The sequence below is a fragment of the Barbus barbus genome, assembly GCF_936440315.1.
Source record: "Barbus barbus genome assembly, chromosome: 45".
In the NCBI taxonomy this organism is placed as follows: Eukaryota; Metazoa; Chordata; class Actinopteri; order Cypriniformes; family Cyprinidae; genus Barbus; species Barbus barbus.
Window position 1 is genome coordinate 6,815,430 of NC_136723.1, and position 18,803 is coordinate 6,834,232.

Consider the following 18,803-nt stretch of genomic DNA (forward strand, 5'->3'; position numbering starts at 1 on the left):
TCTCAAATAGGAAAAGATGGGATATAATCACAGAATAGTACTAGTTTAATATTAATAGTACAGTGATAGTTTAATAAAAGCAATAGTATAACATGCATTATATAATAGTATCAGTTTAAATATACTTGTTTAACATCATTATTTATTTTGACATTTTCTTTAAGTGGAATAATTTTCAAAACAAATCCATTTTTCTGTTCCCCAACCAGACGAGACTTCGGTCAGTTTTGAGTTAGAGCTGGTAAGTCTTGTATGGGTAAGTTTTGTGTGGAAATGCAATAGAGAGAGATTTGAGAGAAAAGCGCATCAAAGACCCTGCAATGACACAACATTAGATGGCCTTTATTTTTCTTTGAGCTTTTACGAATGATCGTCAAACACACAAGCCCCTTTCCACGATGCCACACCAGCATTACACAGATCAAACGAATGGCACCTGGGAGTTAACGCTATTAACGTTGTATTGAGTTCGTAAAACAGAGGGCTAATAAAGTGTAGCAGAGAATGTTTTCTTTTTTGCATCGCAGCGATTCAAAGTCTTCCATGTTATTTATGTTTAATTAGTTTGCAGAACATAAAACCCTTGGTTGGTGATTAAAGTCAACATGAAATCAAAATTGACCTTCTTAATTCAAATTTTATTGGCAAATATATATATATTTATCAGTGCCTCTCGTCTAATTATCCTAATCCAGTTCATTCCTGATGTAAAAAAAAAATAAAAATCAATCTTGCAGTTTGTTTTTCCAGTTTTGAACCTGCCGTTTCACTTGTAAATACACATTTATGTAACGTTTACAGAAGTGAGTTGTAAATGTCATGTTGACCAAGATTACCTCGCAATATGATTTCTCACACGTGCTGCAAAATATTCCATATTTCAAAGCAATGTCTCATAGCGAGTGAAGATATTAGAGGGATGTTTCATTAATCCAAATCCAATGTAAAAAGCCATATAGTTTGTCTTGATAAACACCAGACGTATCTGCATTGTTTTGCTGCAATGCTTAAAAAGCATTAGATTCTTCTCCTGAACTGCAAATATGTCTCTTTCATGCCAGCCTGCTTCCCCAGGTGGCATCGACAGCCAGATGGTCTTCATAATTATGTTGTGAGGACTCATATTTTAGTTCAGTTTAGGTTTTAATTCTGCTCATCAAAGTCGAGCGGAGCTCATCAGCTGTGTTTGAATCTCAGCGGTCTATCGTAGGGAGAAGACGTGCACAGCTGCATCTCCTGTGAAATTAAGTTTGGAGGTGATGTTTGAAATAAAATTCCAATAAAAGACCCAGAGAAGCCTTAGATCCACAAGAGAACATCTGACTGAAATACACCAGGCTTGATTTTCTTGAGAGCCATCAAAAGTTTGTTTTATTTTCGATTCTGTTTGGTGACTCGTGTATGATGTCACCGTTTGTGGGTGGAGTCTCGATATTTGTATACCACTTCCATCAGCTCTACTCAGGTAGATGTCAAATGCAACATAGATACAGCATCCGCTTCTGCTATTTAAGCGCTCTTAGATTAATTTGTAAGAGCCAGGAGGAAGCAGTTAAGATCATCAAGCCAAGGTGCTCACCTGAGTATTACAGGTTCAAGTCCCCAATAACTTCTACATCATCTACATTAATCCAGATACAGCTTTTTCTCCACGTCTTGGCCTTCCATAGATATGTCTTTAAACCTACATTTACCTGTTATGTGCTGTGCACTTCACAGTGTTGCTAAAGATAAATGTTACTTTGCACAATCTTAATATTACATTCCTGCAAAGATGACAGAATTTACTCGCAATTGCTGTGCTTTGGCAAAATATGAGGACAACTGCATTTTAGACCAACCATATCATGGTGATTGAGTGCGATAGTGGTGGGGTATTTTGCAATTAAAAAGATCGTGCCAGAAGAATAGTGTGAGAAGAACTTTATTATGTGTGTGGTCTCTTAGTGATCTGTTATTATGTTTTCCATATTTGTAGTTCAGACATTTCAGTGTTGGCAAAATCTTTTGGAAAACGGCTGACACCCCCCCCCCCCTTTTTTTTTTGGTATCTGGATTAATGTAGACATAGCCAATGTAGCAAAAAACTCTTCAATTTAAAAGGAAAACTAGACTGAAATCACAACATTTGCTCTGAATTGTTGATTTGACTGTTGCCTCTGATAGAACCAATACATTTAAAATCTTTTGTGCAATCAAAATATCTAGATTAACTGATTCTGGGGTCAAAATGGCATTTTTCATTTTAGACTCTTTCTTTGTAACAGATTGATGACCATTAGATTTAGTTCTAAAGAGACATTTCCCCACAAATCAACACTGATGCTCACTTTATAATGTTGGTGCTTTATCTATACAAGCAGACTACTTGATGAGTCTTAATTATGAACGAATTAGGTGGTGCACTATTTATCCTGTCGTGAAGGAAAGGGACTTGTGTGTGGGACTTGAGTTGGAAATTCAATTTGCGAGCTTGCGATGTAAGTACAGAAATATAGATCCAGTTTCAGCTTGAGCAAGCTTTGCAAAATGAATTGCTGAAGTGAATATTTTCTCCACGTCTCTGATCTCCCCCCTGCATATAGCTGGGGCAGATGGGGACGGCCGTCATTTGAGCTGGTTCATGCGTGAGCCGGGAAGACGGAACCAGCAATAGAGCCATGTTTAGGTTTGGAATGTATTAGAATGTACTTTCATAGAAGAGCTAACTGCATCTTTGTAGACACATTCAAATACACTGATACAAATTATTTACCTATATTATTAAAAAAAAAAATACTCATGTGATTTGTGTGCGTGCGTTTTGTTTTTTTGTCGTGGGTGCTTATGCCCATTTTTTTTTTTTTTTTTTTTTTTTTTTTTACGAGCATGGCAAATCCTTGCTTGCGTGCTCTTCCATGATTCTGTAAATACTCATCTTGTGTCGGACTGTGAGTGAAAGCAGTCTGCGGGATTCTCAGTTATCCATTTCACAACTATTATGTAACTTGACAAATTATATAAACCAAAAAAATTAGATTTGAGATATTATAAAGGGTAACAATATAATGTGAAACGGTGATTGTGCACAACTTCTGTGAGCGAGCAGTGCTTGAACATGACAGCAGTAGATGTTTGCTAGCCGTGGTATCAAATTACAATCTATTAGTTGTGAAAATACTATAGTGGTTTGTCTGTCACTTTATTGCCATAATTTATGCTTTTAAAATAAAGTGCTAAATCTCTAAAAAGTGTAAACTTTTTAAAAAAAATAAATATATAAAGACATTAAACTCTTGAGGTGTATTTTGTCCTGTGTCCTTTGTGTGCTTTCTCCGATAAGCTATAGGGCAGTAATGAGCAACAGCCAGTAGACCTTATTCAGGTTAGACAACATATGAAGATGAAAATGAGGCTGCGAGGGTTAGGCTTAGAGTCTTTACAATGGCACAAACCATATAAAGGTCCTAGTTCACGTAATTTTCGCAACTTTCAAAGCTGTTTTATGGAGTCTTTGTCTCATGACAAAGGGGTTGAACCCCTAAAACTATTTCACCACCAAGAAACCCCTGCACGAAATTGTGGACTTGGAAGAAAGGCTGTGAGAGTTGGGTGACATTTGGAACAGGGACTTTCTTCTGTGCAAATCAGTGCCAAAAAACGTCCACAATCCCTCCATGTTTTTGCATGAGTTTGTGTAAGAATGTAATTCTGGGATAAAATGATATTATAATTAAAGTGCTCACCATAACATTGATGTCTTTAAATATGAGTAGGGCAACAAGATTCTGTCTTGCAGCAAGGGCGAAATTATAAGCGATCTGAAGAATGCAAATCCGTACAAATCATCTCCAGCAAGTAGCGAACAGTCCCGTAAATCAAACACTGACTGGAGTATATGAAATACCATGAGATGAGATGACATCAGTGATGTTTTAGGAGTTTGATGACAGCAAACTTGTAGCCCAGTCATTTGATTGGTTTGGAATTGCAAGAGTGACTAAGTGCTTTCAACTCAAAAGAATCAAATAAAGAGTTTGGGATGTCTGTGTGTTAATGTTTGGGTTTGAAAGGTTTAGTCTGGTCAGTCTCTGGTAATCTACACTTGGGTGGGATAAGTGTGGAAAAAACTTTCTGGGGAATGTTGGTGTTCTATGACAGGCACTGATGAAATGATAGGGGTCCGGTTACTCTCGGCATCACAGGATGGATGAAACATCTCTTGCTCCACATCTCACAATGCTTTCACTGATTAATCCGGCTCGTCAGTGGCCAACAGCCAAGTTTCTTGCTTTACACTGTGATCCTTCCACACTAAAGTGGGTCTGAGGTGGAAAATGGACCAGGAGCAGACCCATATGACTGGCCTCATGAGCCAAGGTGAGGTAAGAGCAAGACAGTGGACAGAATACATGTTGCCAGAATGTAAAAGATCTCTCATCTGGGAAAACCATTGCAGGTTTTTTTCTGCAGCTGTTCCTCGCCTCCATTGGAAGTTATTTTCGATGATTGAGCAAGCATAACACCAGGCCTGTGTCAGCGAAACCTGGGCAGAGTTGGAGGCACACTAGGGTTGGGTTGAGGTACTTAAGCACAAACCAGTCAGGCTCATGCTCTGGGTAAATGAGTGCCATCAACGTTCCCCCCATTCCCTCTCTTAAGGCATCCACCAACGAGTGACAAGTGAGCTGTGGAGTTTGGTTTCATGAGTGATGACGTTTGGGTTTGTACTGATGCCAGGTAACTCCCAGTAACAGGATTCCCAAACCTGCTAAACACATCATCCCAGGGTGATAATTTTACAGGACCACGTGCTATTTAAAAAGTTTGCATGCCATGCTTATAAACAGGCTTAATGATATTACAAGACATGCTGTAGGACAACCATTTCACTGTGACTACTGACATATTTACTTGTCAAATCAGTGGTTAGTTTATCAAAGCTGGTAAACATTAATAAGGGTGTCATGGTACACGTATCGTGTACGGGCAAATTCCAAATGGAAGTGATCATCCCAATCCCCTTGGAGTGGGGACTTTGGTGCGTGCCATTATGTATTCGTTTGGAATGCACTTGGTGAAGGGCGCGTAATTTGCTCATTATTTTCAGCTGGGATGTTCCCATGACAACACAGAAAGTTGTCCACCAGCAGATGATGCTGTTTTAATGTCATAAATGTCTTTTTATTGTTGTTAGCATAACTGTTGCAAATAAACATACATTTTATATTTTAAAAAGTTTTTTCAAATGTAAAATGTGTATTTTTTTTATTCCGGTGTCCATCAGCGAATCTGCTGACGCACACCATGCTGCTTGGGAACATCCCAGCTGAAGATAGAGGAAATTACGCTCCCTTCACCAAGTGCATTCCAAACGACTAAATAATGGCACGCATGTGCCCTGCTCCCTCCAAAGTCCCCACTCTAAGGGGATAGGGATTATCACTTACATTTGGAATTTGCCCCGTTAACCATTCGGTACACGATATGCGTAGCGTTACATACCCCTACATATTAAGGAAATTGGAGACTTCATTGACGCAATGTCCAATAGCTCTGACATTTGTACACAATTGTTGCATTTCACCCCCTAGTGGCATTTGCATTGAACTTTCAAATTGGTTTTGAAACAACCGTTACCTTCCGCTTATTCACCATATTTTATGCATGTAATGAACATATGAATACATCCAAACAAAATAAATCAGAGTAAATAATGATTTACTCCATAATTATGCATATAGTGTTTAAAGAAGAATAAACCATTTGAATAACCAAAGTTTTACTACAAGTTAACTATCATTATTGTAGCAAAACCATGGTCAGTTTGTGATGTCATTGCTTGACTATAATAACCATTTATTTATAGTAAAACCATGGTTCATTTTTGTAAGGGAACGAGTAGAGACTGGAGCCGGTGTTTCGACCCCTGCCAATTACCCCCTCTCGTTGAAATCGCTACCTGATTGCCTAATCCTAGCCCCTCCCCCACAACTAACCCTAAACCTACCAATACTAGAGGGGTGGGGGTCAGAATTTGGCACAACACCGGAAATAGTTGCCCTACGTCACGACAAGCGGATAACAGCCTCGTGGACTGAAGGACAGCATGAGATCATCCTTGTCATCGCTTTCAGCTTCAAAGTAAGGTACACAGTAACCCACACAAACTCCATAATGCATCTAATCTTAATCTAAATTAAATTTCACACCGCGGTATACTGCTTTAATTTGCTGGTAAGTTAACTTACATCTTGTTAGTTTCGCGGAGTAGGCTAATGTTTGTTCTTGTGCTACGAACGGTGATTTTTATTTACTTTGTGTTAATATCTTTTTCAGGGTTTCTTGAGCCACGTGTTCTGTTCTATTATGCCCTCTCTATCACTGATCCAATAACGCTGGTTTCCATCTTATGAAATTAGTGTTTAGAGCAGTGTCAAGTCATGCAAAATGGAAACGTTGCGGGAAGTCAATTAGCTTAATAAGTGTTTTTAATATATTCACAAATGTTCTTTCAAGACCCCTGCCAGGACATAGCAGGATTTCTTTATTTTCCATCCAATGAGCAACTTATGTTTGGCCTACTGGGTGACTTTAGTTAATATTCACGAGCACATTAACATCGGTATTAACAAAATTATATTATATATTTATCAAAGCATTATATATCATTTTTTAATGTTTATTAATAATGTTAATTTTAGTTATTTAATAAAAATAGAGCTGTTCATTGTTAATGTCAGCTCAAGTTTGTTAGATAATATTAAGACAACTTTTAATAAATGTTCAAATTATGATTATAGTATGTTTTGTTCACATGCAAATATTAATGCATGCTACAGTAGTTTCCAATTAAGGCACTGTAAATATCCGATGACAGTTGTTTAAATGTGATGATCAGAGATACTATGTTAAAATGATTTAATCTTTTGTGAAAAGTTGCTGAAGTCTTGACATAAACTGACTTTTAAATGTTGACGTTTTGCAAAAGTGCCATAAACACGATGTTGTGGAATCATAAATCAGTCCAGGAAACAACTAGTAATGCCAAAATGTAAATCCTCAATGATTCTTATTTCAAAATGATCTTGTGAAAATGAAAACACAAAGAACAGACACCAGACCAGAGGAGACACGTGTTCATAGGTTTATACTGAAATTCATGGAGGTTTACACAATGCATCCTACACTATTACCAGGTCCACACGCATGTAATGATGGGTAAAAGGTACATTTGGCATGTAATGATCAGTCAGCAGTTTGAAATTCAGACAAAAGCAAAACATGAGTAATAATCTGTAACACAGTACAATTAGGCAACATTAGTACAGTTACCAAAGTTGAAATATAAAATTAATCCCAAAAAAACATATGCTATTTACAACCCAGTGCCTTTTAGAACGGCCTCATTTGTCGTCTTTAACAACGACAATAACTCTAACAAGCCTGATATTAATATAAATATGTCTTTAAGGTGCAAACACCTTCCCCGCCGAGAGTCCGTTACACAGTGACTACCGCAGGTTTCTTTACCTCCAGATGTGCTTGCCGATCAAAGCGTGTGCTCACCGCGTAAGTGCTTCCTGTTAGTCATGATAAACAGCTACTGTAAAACCTTTCGCATATACATCATGCCTGTATCCCATCATATACCATTCACTTGTTTTGTTAATATCAGAAGGGCGCCAGCTAGTGGTGTGAGGAGGAATCTAATTAAAAGTTCACTGTACAGTCTTTGTACAGTGTGCTACCTACTTCCTGTTTTTAGTTTTCCTCTGAGAACCACAACATTGGCCAAAACATTCTCTCACACACACACACACAGTACAATAAAAGCAGACCTCAGTCGTACACATGCACACAATCAACACATTTGCCCTCTTATTACAATAACGAAAGTCATGCTAGAACGTAAGCTAGTTTTCCGGCAGCATTCGTACCGTCTGCTGACTTTGTGCAAGTAGTCTCGAGTAGGACAGCAGATAGAAATGTTAATATCCCCCAGAAGAGCGTTTTTGGTCAGCTAGACGCCCAGTCGTTTGTTTAACGTCATCAGTAGTAGAAAGACTAGCGTTAAAGTCTTTTTCTTTCAGTAAGTACTTGTTTCAAATGGGGTAGCTGGTACCCTAGAGGGAAGATTTTTGTTTCTACAAAAGATGAGTTGTTCGCACTGTTCCATCTGTGGGGGGGTGGGGGTGGGGGGGGGGGGGGGGCGAGCCGGATGGGGGGAGATGATGGGGCTGGAGTGTTTCGTCTCTGGAAGTGTGTCTTGTTAGACGCTCTCTTTGCCTTGAGCTCCTGTCACAGTCTTGATGGAGCTCAATGTCCTGTTGAACCACGTCTTTTTGGCGGCTTGGACTTCGTTCAGAGCCAGACCCAGATGATGCTCCAGATCCTAAAAAGAGTTTATTTCAGTTAGTCTGACTTGTTGTCTCTTGATTTGGTTTCCAAAAGCAAATTTACCATAGCTCAAGCTCAGTCACTGTGGCAACATGCTGGGAAACTAACCTGGTCCGGGGCAAGCTAACTGTCAGGCTAAGCGGAGTTCCTCTAACATCGACCAATAGGAACACAATGATATTACCACTCACTCTCTCAACATACAATTATTTGACTTTATAATCAGTCCAAAAATAAAAGAATACAGAAAATGCAACTTAAATAAATGTTCCTGGTGATATTAACGTTGCCGTCTCACTAATGAGGACATAAATACACAAACAACATCTCCAGAACTGCTCGGAGAGTCACTTCATGAGCATTTGAGTAAAACTATCCTCATATCATATACACACAGAAATGTAAAGGTATTAACGGCAACCCGTCAAAATAAAAGTTCGGTTTACCTTGAAGACATTGCGGCAGAAATATTACTATTGTTCAGTAGAATACGTAATAGGCTACTACTACTACTAAAATGATTAAAACCTTATTTTTAAGGAATGATTATACAATTTTTCTAAATAAAGCCAATGAACACATTGAAAATTGTTGTCTGTGAAAGAACTATGAGAAGACAGAAGACATGGAACATCCAAATACAGTAGTCAACATTTGAAGTGGATCAAAAAAGTTAATCAAAGTTGTCCTAGAATGCATTTTGGTTTTAGGACAACTTTGATGAAAGGTTTTGATCTACTTCAAATGTTGACTAGTGTACATTTTCATGTGGTGATGTCTGGGATCAGGTAGGTTTTGAGTCGTTTTTGTACCTGGATCTTGCACTCGGCCTCCACCAGCTGTAGTTTGGTCTGCGCCAGCTCCAGCTCCATCTCTCTCAGCTGGTTCTTCAGCGCCTCTTTCTCCTCATCTGTGTCCTCCTCACTGCCCTCCTTAGGAGTGCTGAGCACCTTCAGACGGCCCTCCTTACTGAAGAGAATGCTGCACTTCTCACAGCCCTCCACCTTCATCTGTACAGATGCACACGTTCACCTCGTAACCCTTCACCACAAGCCTGGAGATCACCACGTTAAGCTGCCTTGGCTGATTAAAGGCTCTGCTCTCAATATCAGCTGTTTATTGACACTAAATAAAGCCCAGCAGGCTGATCAGGACCATCAGCAAAGCACTAGTGATAAAGTGATAATGAGCAGCTTTTTTGAATATCAGCTTGCTTATTACAAGGCAGATAAATAAATCTGGAAATGAAAGACATGAAACTAAAACGTGTAAGAATTTCAATACAGTTTAGTGCAGAATGACACGACTGACCAGCCAGAATGAGCACACAATGTGAGTTTAAATGGATTAAATTCTCTCACGTAAGATCTGAACAGGATATTTTGAATGTGTGGCTGGTTCTGTCCATTTGAAACTCATTGTCAGAATAATCTTGTAAATCAAAAGCACTGAGGGAAAATTGAACAAAGTTACAGTAAATCAGTGACCATATCATTATGAGACAATAGTACACTTCGTATGAGTCCGATTAGGCTGTTATTGGTAGCAGACATTGCTCTGGAAGAGTTGAATTGGACTGGTCAATCGCAGCATTCTGTGGTCAAATATTATAAACAGCATAATTGATTGTCATTATGATTTACAACAACTGTGCAAGTTTCTATGAGATCTTTCTCACATAAAATAATAGTTATATAATCGTTCATTTACAGCTGTGAAACATTGCAATTTTTAAGGCAAGATAATCCAGGTGAATAGTGTAAAAATGAACAGATATAGAATAAAAATGTTAAGTGTGGTGCATGTAAGTGCTACTGTAGTAAAGATTTCTGAGGTGGAGACTTCTGTAAAATAAACGCTTAAAAGTGTATCTTGGGTTTTTTCCAGTAGTCTAACATGAAAAACCAAATCGCTCAAAATTGACCAGTGCATAAAAAAGCATTGTTTTTGCTTGTAGCATCATGCCTAAAATGTAAGGTTATGTTAAATGCTATTTCAGTTTTATTAATTTTTTCTATTTGTTTTTAACTATATTATAATGTTTTGATGCCCGACTTCTGTCTGTTAATGCTTTATATAAACACAAACACACACACATAATGTTACCATAGAAACATATGGTAACAATTTATTGTAAGGACCAGTTCTCAATATTAACTTATTTGCATGCATATTATTAGTATATTGGCTACTTATAAAGCACATATTTGTGTCTTATTCAGCATGACCATATTTTACATCCCTTCATCCACCCCATACCTAAACTTAACAACCACCTTACTAATTACTAAGCAGCAAATTAGAAAACTCTTAGTATTGAGTGTTACCATATATAGATATTTTTTAAAAGAATACATTTCTATATCAAGCCACAATCTGCTGTGTGTGTGTTTGAGTCATCACCCACCTGGATCTTCTCCAGCTCTCCTCTGTTGGCCGTCTGCTGTTTCTCCAGCCGCTCGCTGAGCTGAGAGCAGATCTGAGACACAAACGCACAGAGGTCAAGGGTCAGTAGTGCTCTGGTTCATACCAATAAAATACTATTCCAGAGGAGGAGGGAGAACAAGGCTTACGGTAAAAGGTCAACCATCATGGGCAGAACATACAATCTTTCAATCAATCTCTCCCGTTACAGGATATCACATTATGTAATCCCAGCATCCTCTTACAGTAAGTGCACTAACAGCACCGCAGAGCTCAGGTCAGTAGGAGATTTCTGACAAGAGTGCTGATTTTTTTTTTACCCTTGATAGATGAGGTTCATGCGTTCTTTCCCAACCTGACATCAATCCTTTGGAGGTCGTTGTTAGATCAATGTGGCCTGCATATCTTAATTTGGCAAACACTCATTAAACATGCATTGATCAGCAGGGTGTATGTAGCCTCAAATGACCTAATGAATGAATGGGAAGGAATGATGCAGCCCCAGAATATTCCTAATCAAATATTCAGTTCTAAGCCATGGCACACTGGTTAAAGCCCAAAGTATAATTCAGTTTTGACATACACACACAGCTGAATCCATAGCCTTAGGCCAGGGGTAGGCAACGTTGGTCCTGGAGTGCTGCTGTCCTGCAGAGTTTAGCTCCAACCCTAATCAAACACACCTGAACAAGCTAAGCAAGGTCTTCAGAATTACTAGGGCTACAGGCAGGTGAGGGTTTTTTTTTTTTCAGGGTTGGAGCTGAACTCTGCAGGACATCGGCACTCTAGGACTGACGTTGCCTACCCCTGCCTTAGGCACTTGACACAGAAAGTTTCACTCTTTTCCAGAGGTTCTCCAGAAGTTATGATCAATAAAAAACTTCTTTGTATTCAAACTAGAGTTGCATTTTTCTCAAAATCATCCTAGTATTATATGACTTTCTTCTTTCAGACGAATACACTTAAAGAGTTACATTAAAAAAAGTCCTGACTCTTGAAAGCTTTATAATGGAAATGAATCCCTTTTTTGGGATTTTGAAGCCCAAAAAAGTGCATTCATCCAATTTAAACAGTACTCCACACGGCTCCGGGGGGTTAATAAAGGCCTTCTGAAGCGAATCAATGCATTTGTGTTAGAATAATATCCATATTTAAAACTTTATAAACCCTTATAAACGTAATCTCTAGCTTCCACTAACAGTCATACGTGCGTTCACGAGAGAGTGGCGTTCCAGCAGATGACATAGGACGCCAGCATAGCACCAGCTCCAGTGAGAATATGCTAATCTCATGAGAACCAAATTTTGTTTCAAGCAAAGGAAAACCAGTCTCCTCTTGGCTTATATCAAAATTCTCTGACATTTTCCTTTACAAATCCTAATTTTGTAGTTCCGCATTTGATACTTCTCACTGGAGCTTACGCTACGTCATACATCATCAGTGCGTGTACGACAGTTAGCAGTAGCTAGAGATTATGGTTTATAAAGTTTTAAATATGGATATTTTACTTACAAATGCATCGATTCACTTTAGAAGGCCTTTATTCACCCCGGAGCCATGTGGAGCACTTTTTATGATGGATGGACGCACATTATTTTGCTTCAAAATCTTGACCTCCATTCACTGCCATTATAAAGCTTGGAAGAGCCAGGACATTTTTTTATATATAACTCCGACTGTATACATATGAAATAAGAAAGTCATATACACCTTGGCTTGATTAAATCATGGGGTAATTTTCATTTTTTTGTGAACTATTCCTTTAAGCGCTAAGCCCAATGTAGAGTTAAGCCTAAATAATTTAATTTTTTTTACGCGTACACTAGGATATGTGAATAGTGCGCAACACAGATTTCATCAGTACGTGCTTTGACATTTTTGCACTAATTAGTTTGTGCACAAGATGCCAATTCTGGCCTAGGCCATTGTTTCAGAGTCGGAAAAGAAACAGATGAGACAACAACAAGCTACTGGAGACAGAATAAACAACAGACACCCACATTAACGCTTGTTAAACGAGTACAAACACATTTTTATCCATCATAACATTTGAAGAGAAACAGCAAAGACACTGGACAAGGATAACTTTTGCTAACGAGCATTTGCGGAACAAAGTATTTTTAGAGAAATCTGCCTGTGCTTGTTCAGAACGTGCACAAGAGATTGCAGGATTTTTAAAGTAATTTTTACGGACACTGCAACGATCATAGGGCCAGATTTACTATAAGCTTGCGCAAACCTTCATTTGGCATCCAAAAAAGTACTGTCAGGAGTTACTAAAGACACACAGTGGGAAACTGGCGCTGAAAAGGCATGGACAGTTATTTTTGCGATTCACCTTATTGAATATGTATTTGTAGGAGTTTCTCTTTTGATCTGTAAATTTATGAGAGGAGAGTATTTAAATGAATCACGCAACGCAATTTACTACGATTTGCGCTGGTCAATTTACTGGTATTTGCACCATTATTTAACGGCCAAAAAAGCAGGTATAATTTGCACTGCTCTCGGTAGATTGCGCTGGTCATTATGGAAATGAGATGTTGCGTCTGTATTCTTTAATATGCACCTTGTAAATCACCCACAGAATTTCCTCCCATCTGCACTTTTATGGAATTGTGCTCTAACGCTAATTTGCCCTGTTTAGTATATCTGGCCCATAATATTACGTAACACTCTGAGGCGCAGTTTTTAACAACTATTTAAAGTTTGCATTCCTTTAATAAAGCTAAGAGGTCATGTCATGACCTCTACTAAACAGACTTTTAATTAAAGACATTTTATGCCGTACTGCATTGTCAGATGTGAATAATAATAAAGGGCAGAGACTGAAAGGTCTTTTGAAATGAACATTTTATAGAAATACTCTTTTTACGTTCCAGCTTTGTTTTCATATGTATTAAACGGCATATGTGTTAAACCTTTCCTCCTCACAATAATGAGTGAATGTATGTTCGTTTCACAATGGGAAGCCGTCCAGCATGATACCTGCAGGCCTTTGAAGTTCATTGTGTGTCGTCTGGCTCATACAAGCAATAGGAGCGCAAGTGTGTGTGTGTGTGTGAGAGAGAGAGAGCTGGTTCAGCTCAGAGGACACCATTATCATGCTCCTCCATGAATCATGCTGTCAGCGGCCCCATTAAAATGAGCTCTGCAGGGACAGCAGCTCAACTATTTTTACAGAGAAGCTCTCATACTGCACTGAAAGTGCCACTTTCAGGCCAGCCTCTCCTCTACACTCAGATCAGCCCTTATCTATACAGGAGCATGTTAAACTGCTCCAGTCTGGATACGCATGTTTACAGGAGCATATTGAGTCTTTTGGTCTACTTACTGTATTCTACTAACAGTTTTTTGGGGTTATTTCTGAAAAAAATCCTATGTAAGACAAAAAAGACAAAACACTTGGACCCATGGCTTAGTTGATTGACAGGCGATCTGACCAATCATAACGGCGAATCTGCCATTTTGTCCGACAAACAAACCAGACTGGAGAGTAGATGAACATTGGTGGACTTGAACTTGAAAAAGTGTGTACAGACATCTTTCCGCGGTTGAAACAACATACTCTCTGAAGTTCATTCATGTTTATTACATGCTAAAACTAGTAAAGAGGAAGAGATGATCGCTTTACAGTTTAATGTGATTAGTGACATTTTCTAGCATACTGTGAAATACATCTGAGTGAAATAGATTATTGAAAAAGAAAAAATGTAGGATGGCTTCTGGTTCATCCATCAATTGATTAGATTAGATGGAGGCAGAATCTCAAGGCAAGCTTTTATTCGAAACCAAGAAAAAGTTCAAGTGGACTACATGACTGGAGAAATCTGGCATACGTTACCAGAGAGAAGACTGCCATTTCAACCAGAAGCTCAGTTATGATACTTTGATTAACAATTACTAGCCCTAAGGTTAAAAAAGGCAGCTTATGAAAAACATATGCATGGATGAATTGTTCACAATAAGACCATTGAGATGTATTTTAAAAATGGATAGGGTGAATTTCCATTTCATGCCATTTTAAAATGTTGGTAATGCAAGGCTGTTTGAGACAGAGATACCATAATTGCCAGCTGGGATACTGAAAGCCACCCTAATCAGTGTGGCAAACTTTTAACTATACGGTTCAAAAGAGTTGTCATACACTCCCACAAGAAAAAGATGAAATCTAAACATGCGGCCCCTTAAAACTAAAGATTTATTGTAGTGAGCCTGTTTATGGGCGAATGGGCTCCTTTCCCTTAAAACGAACTAAAGTTACACTGTACAAAACAAAAGTAAAAGAAAAACAAAAATAATGGTAGAGGGATGAGAAAAACCTTGTGAAGAAAAGAGTATAAAGTAAAAAGAAAAAAAATATGGAAAGGATTATTTGGTGTTCGAGTCCCAGGGAATGCATGAACTGATAAAATGTCGTTGGATAAAAAAGCTGCCAAATGCATAAAAGTACAGTAAGTAAAAAGTAAATTAAGCAAATATTTAGCAGAGCAGGAGAAAACTGTACAGTAAAACTGATGCACATTCACAGTTAAGAGTTTTATGAAGGTAATTGAATTGTACAATGGGGTGTTTTAAGATGAGATTTGACAGAGACTGGGCCATTTAAACTGATTTAGGGCTCGATGGAGCCAGAGTGACCTAATGGATGGCTATTGGACTTCATTATAGTGATAGAAGGCCATTAGAATCAGAACGATCTAAAAGAGACAGCAGACCATGCTTCACTGAAGACTCAAGGCGAGCGAGTCACCGTGTGTGTGTGTGTGTGTGTGTGTGTGTTCACCTGTTTGTATTCTCCTATGATGGAGCCGTTTTTCTTGATCTCAGACTCAGATTTATCTAGTTCTCTCCTACACATCTCCTTCAGCTGAAAACACAAATGCAGAGCCCAAGTTAAAAACTGCCACTTTTTCTCCTAAAAAGAAATCAGTCATATCACAACGATCCTATATTTAACCCCAGTGTCCCCTGCGGGAGACATCTCTCCTGTCTGTCTGAGGACAACGGTGTCCACAGGCTGTACTGTTGCAGTAATGTAAGAGCTGTCTCAGAGGAACCACAGCAATCAGTTCAAACACGCATTCAGAGTACCGTGGGTCTACCTCCTCAGGGGTCATTCCCTGATACCACTCCATCCAGAATACAGACACAAATACAGCACATGAACTTGAACACCTCCAATCATTTGTTCCAATCAATTTGTTTCCCGTGCTAATGTTTATATATATATATATATATATATATATATATTTAAATAATCCAGTAAAACTGAATTAATAATGGATTATACAGTATGTCTTGTTTAAAAGTAGTTTCAATTCAGAAAGCACCACACAAACCACAATTTTCATGGTAAATATGACTTCTCTGATTGGTGGATCTTATTTGAGGATTATGGGTAGTTGTAGTCCTCAAATTAAACTTTTTGTTTTTAAAGCTAAAATCACTGGCATTTAGTAGCTACTGCTGATGCACATGCATATTTTAATTTGTTATATATATATATATATGCGTGACCTTGGACCACAAAACCAGTCATAAGATTTATACATCATCAGGATTGGACAATATTTGGCCGAGATACAACTATTTGAAAATCTGGAATCTGAGGGTGCAAAAAAATCTAAATATTGAGAAAGTCTCCTTTAAAGTTGTCCAAATGAAGTTCTTAGCAATGCATATTACTAATAAAATTAAGTTTTGATATATTTAAAGTAGGAAATTTACAAAATATATCTTAATGGAACATGATCTTTACTTAATATCCTAATGATCCATATATATATATATATATTCAGTACTGAATAAATGCACTTCTTGTCAAGAAAAAAAGAGACAGAATTAGCAGTTATGAGTGGGGTGTCCAACCCTAGGCCCCGCCCCTGCGTTAATGGCGTTAAATAATTTTAACCCGTTAAACTGAAAAATTTAATCGCCTGGTTTACGCGCTAATTTTGACAGCACTAATATATATATACACATACACACTATTAATTATATATATTATACAGATTATTATATTTATATTATGCATTGTTTTATGCATTTAACATTTAAATGGGAGATGATAGAAGAAAAAGAAACCAAGAATAGTTCAACAGACTTCTGAACACCTTCAATATTGTTTAAAGAGCATCCCAGGATGCAACTCAAGAAAACTGGTTTAAAGAGCAGATCTGGAAACCGGGCAAAGGGGGAGAACTTGAAGATAGAATAGAAGACAGCCTCAATTTGTTGTTCAGTACACAATGTGTGATATGTCATAGCTTTATTTCTGAAATACGTTATTTAACGATTTTGAGCGTTAGTGAGTTTTGGGTGGTGTTGGACGTGTCTGACCTGTGCAGACTCTTCCTCCAGTCGTCTCTTCTCATCTTCAGATTCCACCAGTTTCTGTTTAGTGATGAGAAGCTCTTTGTTGAGCGCGTCAGCTTTCTCCTCAGCCTAAGGGAAAAAGGACAAGCTGTGTTTTACTACACATAGTGAATGTCAGGAACCGCTAAAGCTAGACCTGCAATGTTTAAAATAGCGTCAAACTGCCTAAAAGACTCACGTTGTCCAGGTCATTCCTCAGGGCGATCTTACTGCTGACCAGCTCGTGAGCCAAATCGTCATTTTCTTGCTCCAGACGCATGTTAGCTTCCTGTAGCCGCCGGTTTTCTCTCTACAGAGCAGACACAATGTGTGAGTGTGTGACTCCATCACTGTCTCGTGACAGTCACTATAATGGTTAACTGTGCTGGGAATATGAGGAACCTTGGAGAAGAAACCTGATTAAAAATTGACCAGTTAGAGGGAAATATGTCAGAAAGCAATTAACACACTGACTGGACTCTCAATCCTCCGGCTATTGTAATAAAAGACACTCAGCTTGTTAAAGAGAGTGAGTGTTTGTATTGTGTGCGTGTGTGTGTTAATGCTATACATACACATAAATATTTATGACCCTCTGTATTTATGTGACACAAATGACTTGTTTAGGTAATGTAACAAATGTGTAATAAAGTTTGCATGTCAGTAAAGCAAATATACATTTACAGAGCAGGACTAAATTAGTAAACTAACTAAATTAGTTCATGTAATGATATTATTAATAATAAAATTATTAACATTACAGAGCTAAACAGCACCAGCCCATTTTCCAAAGCTGTGGTATATAAAACATTCACTCTAAATTTAAGATTTATGCATTTGAATTACACACTTTTAATATAAACAATCTAATAAGCCTAAAGAGATCAAACAGTAATGAGCTTCTTTCTTGTGTTGAACACAAAAGAAGATATTTCAAAGAATGTTGGTAACAGTTTGCTGGTGGCCATTGACTTCAACAGTATGGTATGGTTACCAACATTCTTCAAAATTTCGTCTTTTATGTTCAACAGAAGAAAGAAACTCTTACAGGTTTGGAACAAGATGAGGGTGAGTAAATGATTTTCATTTAATGTGATGCATATTTGTCACTTATTCATCAATTTCTGTATTCAAAGAAATCATGGCATAGTTTATTATTTCATTTTTGCATCTATTTTATATTTTATTAAATAATATTTTTTTTTAAATGCATTTATTCAAATTCCTTAGAATCTGTTTATGATGAAAACAACATTACATGTATTCAGTTAAAAAGTATGAACGGTTAAAATATGGCTTGCTGTGGAACAAGCAATATTCATTTAGTTAAAATGTATGAGACTGAAACCAACTGGATTCACTGAACCTGGTTATTGTGTATTTAATGTGATACTATTTGTCAGGCATAAATGAAGCAGGTAAGAAACAGATCAAATTTCATTTTGTGTTTTGTTTCCACCACAGAATAAAAATAAAACAGGTAATAGAAACATTTTATCTCACAATTCTGACTTTCTTCTTGTAATTGATTTTATATTTAAAAATTCAGACTTTTCTTCTCAGAAATGTTAATATCAATGTTAATATATCACAATTCAGATTTTTCTCAAAGAAAAAAAAAAAGCATGACTTGTAAGATTAAA

At 37.7% G+C, this 18,803-nt stretch overlaps 1 protein-coding gene across 3 annotated transcripts in view; it reads right to left on the reverse strand.

The window, feature by feature from the left end:
• Nucleotides 1–7,103: 7,103 nt before the first annotated feature.
• The window catches only part of LOC306864449 (rab GTPase-activating protein 1-like), an 88,409-nt gene continuing 76,709 nt past the window's right edge, over nt 7,104–18,803 (reverse strand). For all 3 annotated transcript variants that reach the window (XM_079408467.1, XM_079408466.1, XM_079408468.1), the window contains 6 exons: nt 17,360–17,470; nt 17,146–17,250; nt 15,590–15,673; nt 10,787–10,858; nt 9,192–9,389; nt 7,104–8,374 (listed from right to left, as the gene is read on the reverse strand). In XM_079408467.1, the coding sequence (XP_079264593.1) occupies nt 8,252–8,374; nt 9,192–9,389; nt 10,787–10,858; nt 15,590–15,673; nt 17,146–17,250; nt 17,360–17,470 (693 nt within the window). In that variant the 3' untranslated portion in view covers nt 7,104–8,251. The remainder of the gene's footprint in view (nt 8,375–9,191; nt 9,390–10,786; nt 10,859–15,589; nt 15,674–17,145; nt 17,251–17,359; nt 17,471–18,803) is intronic.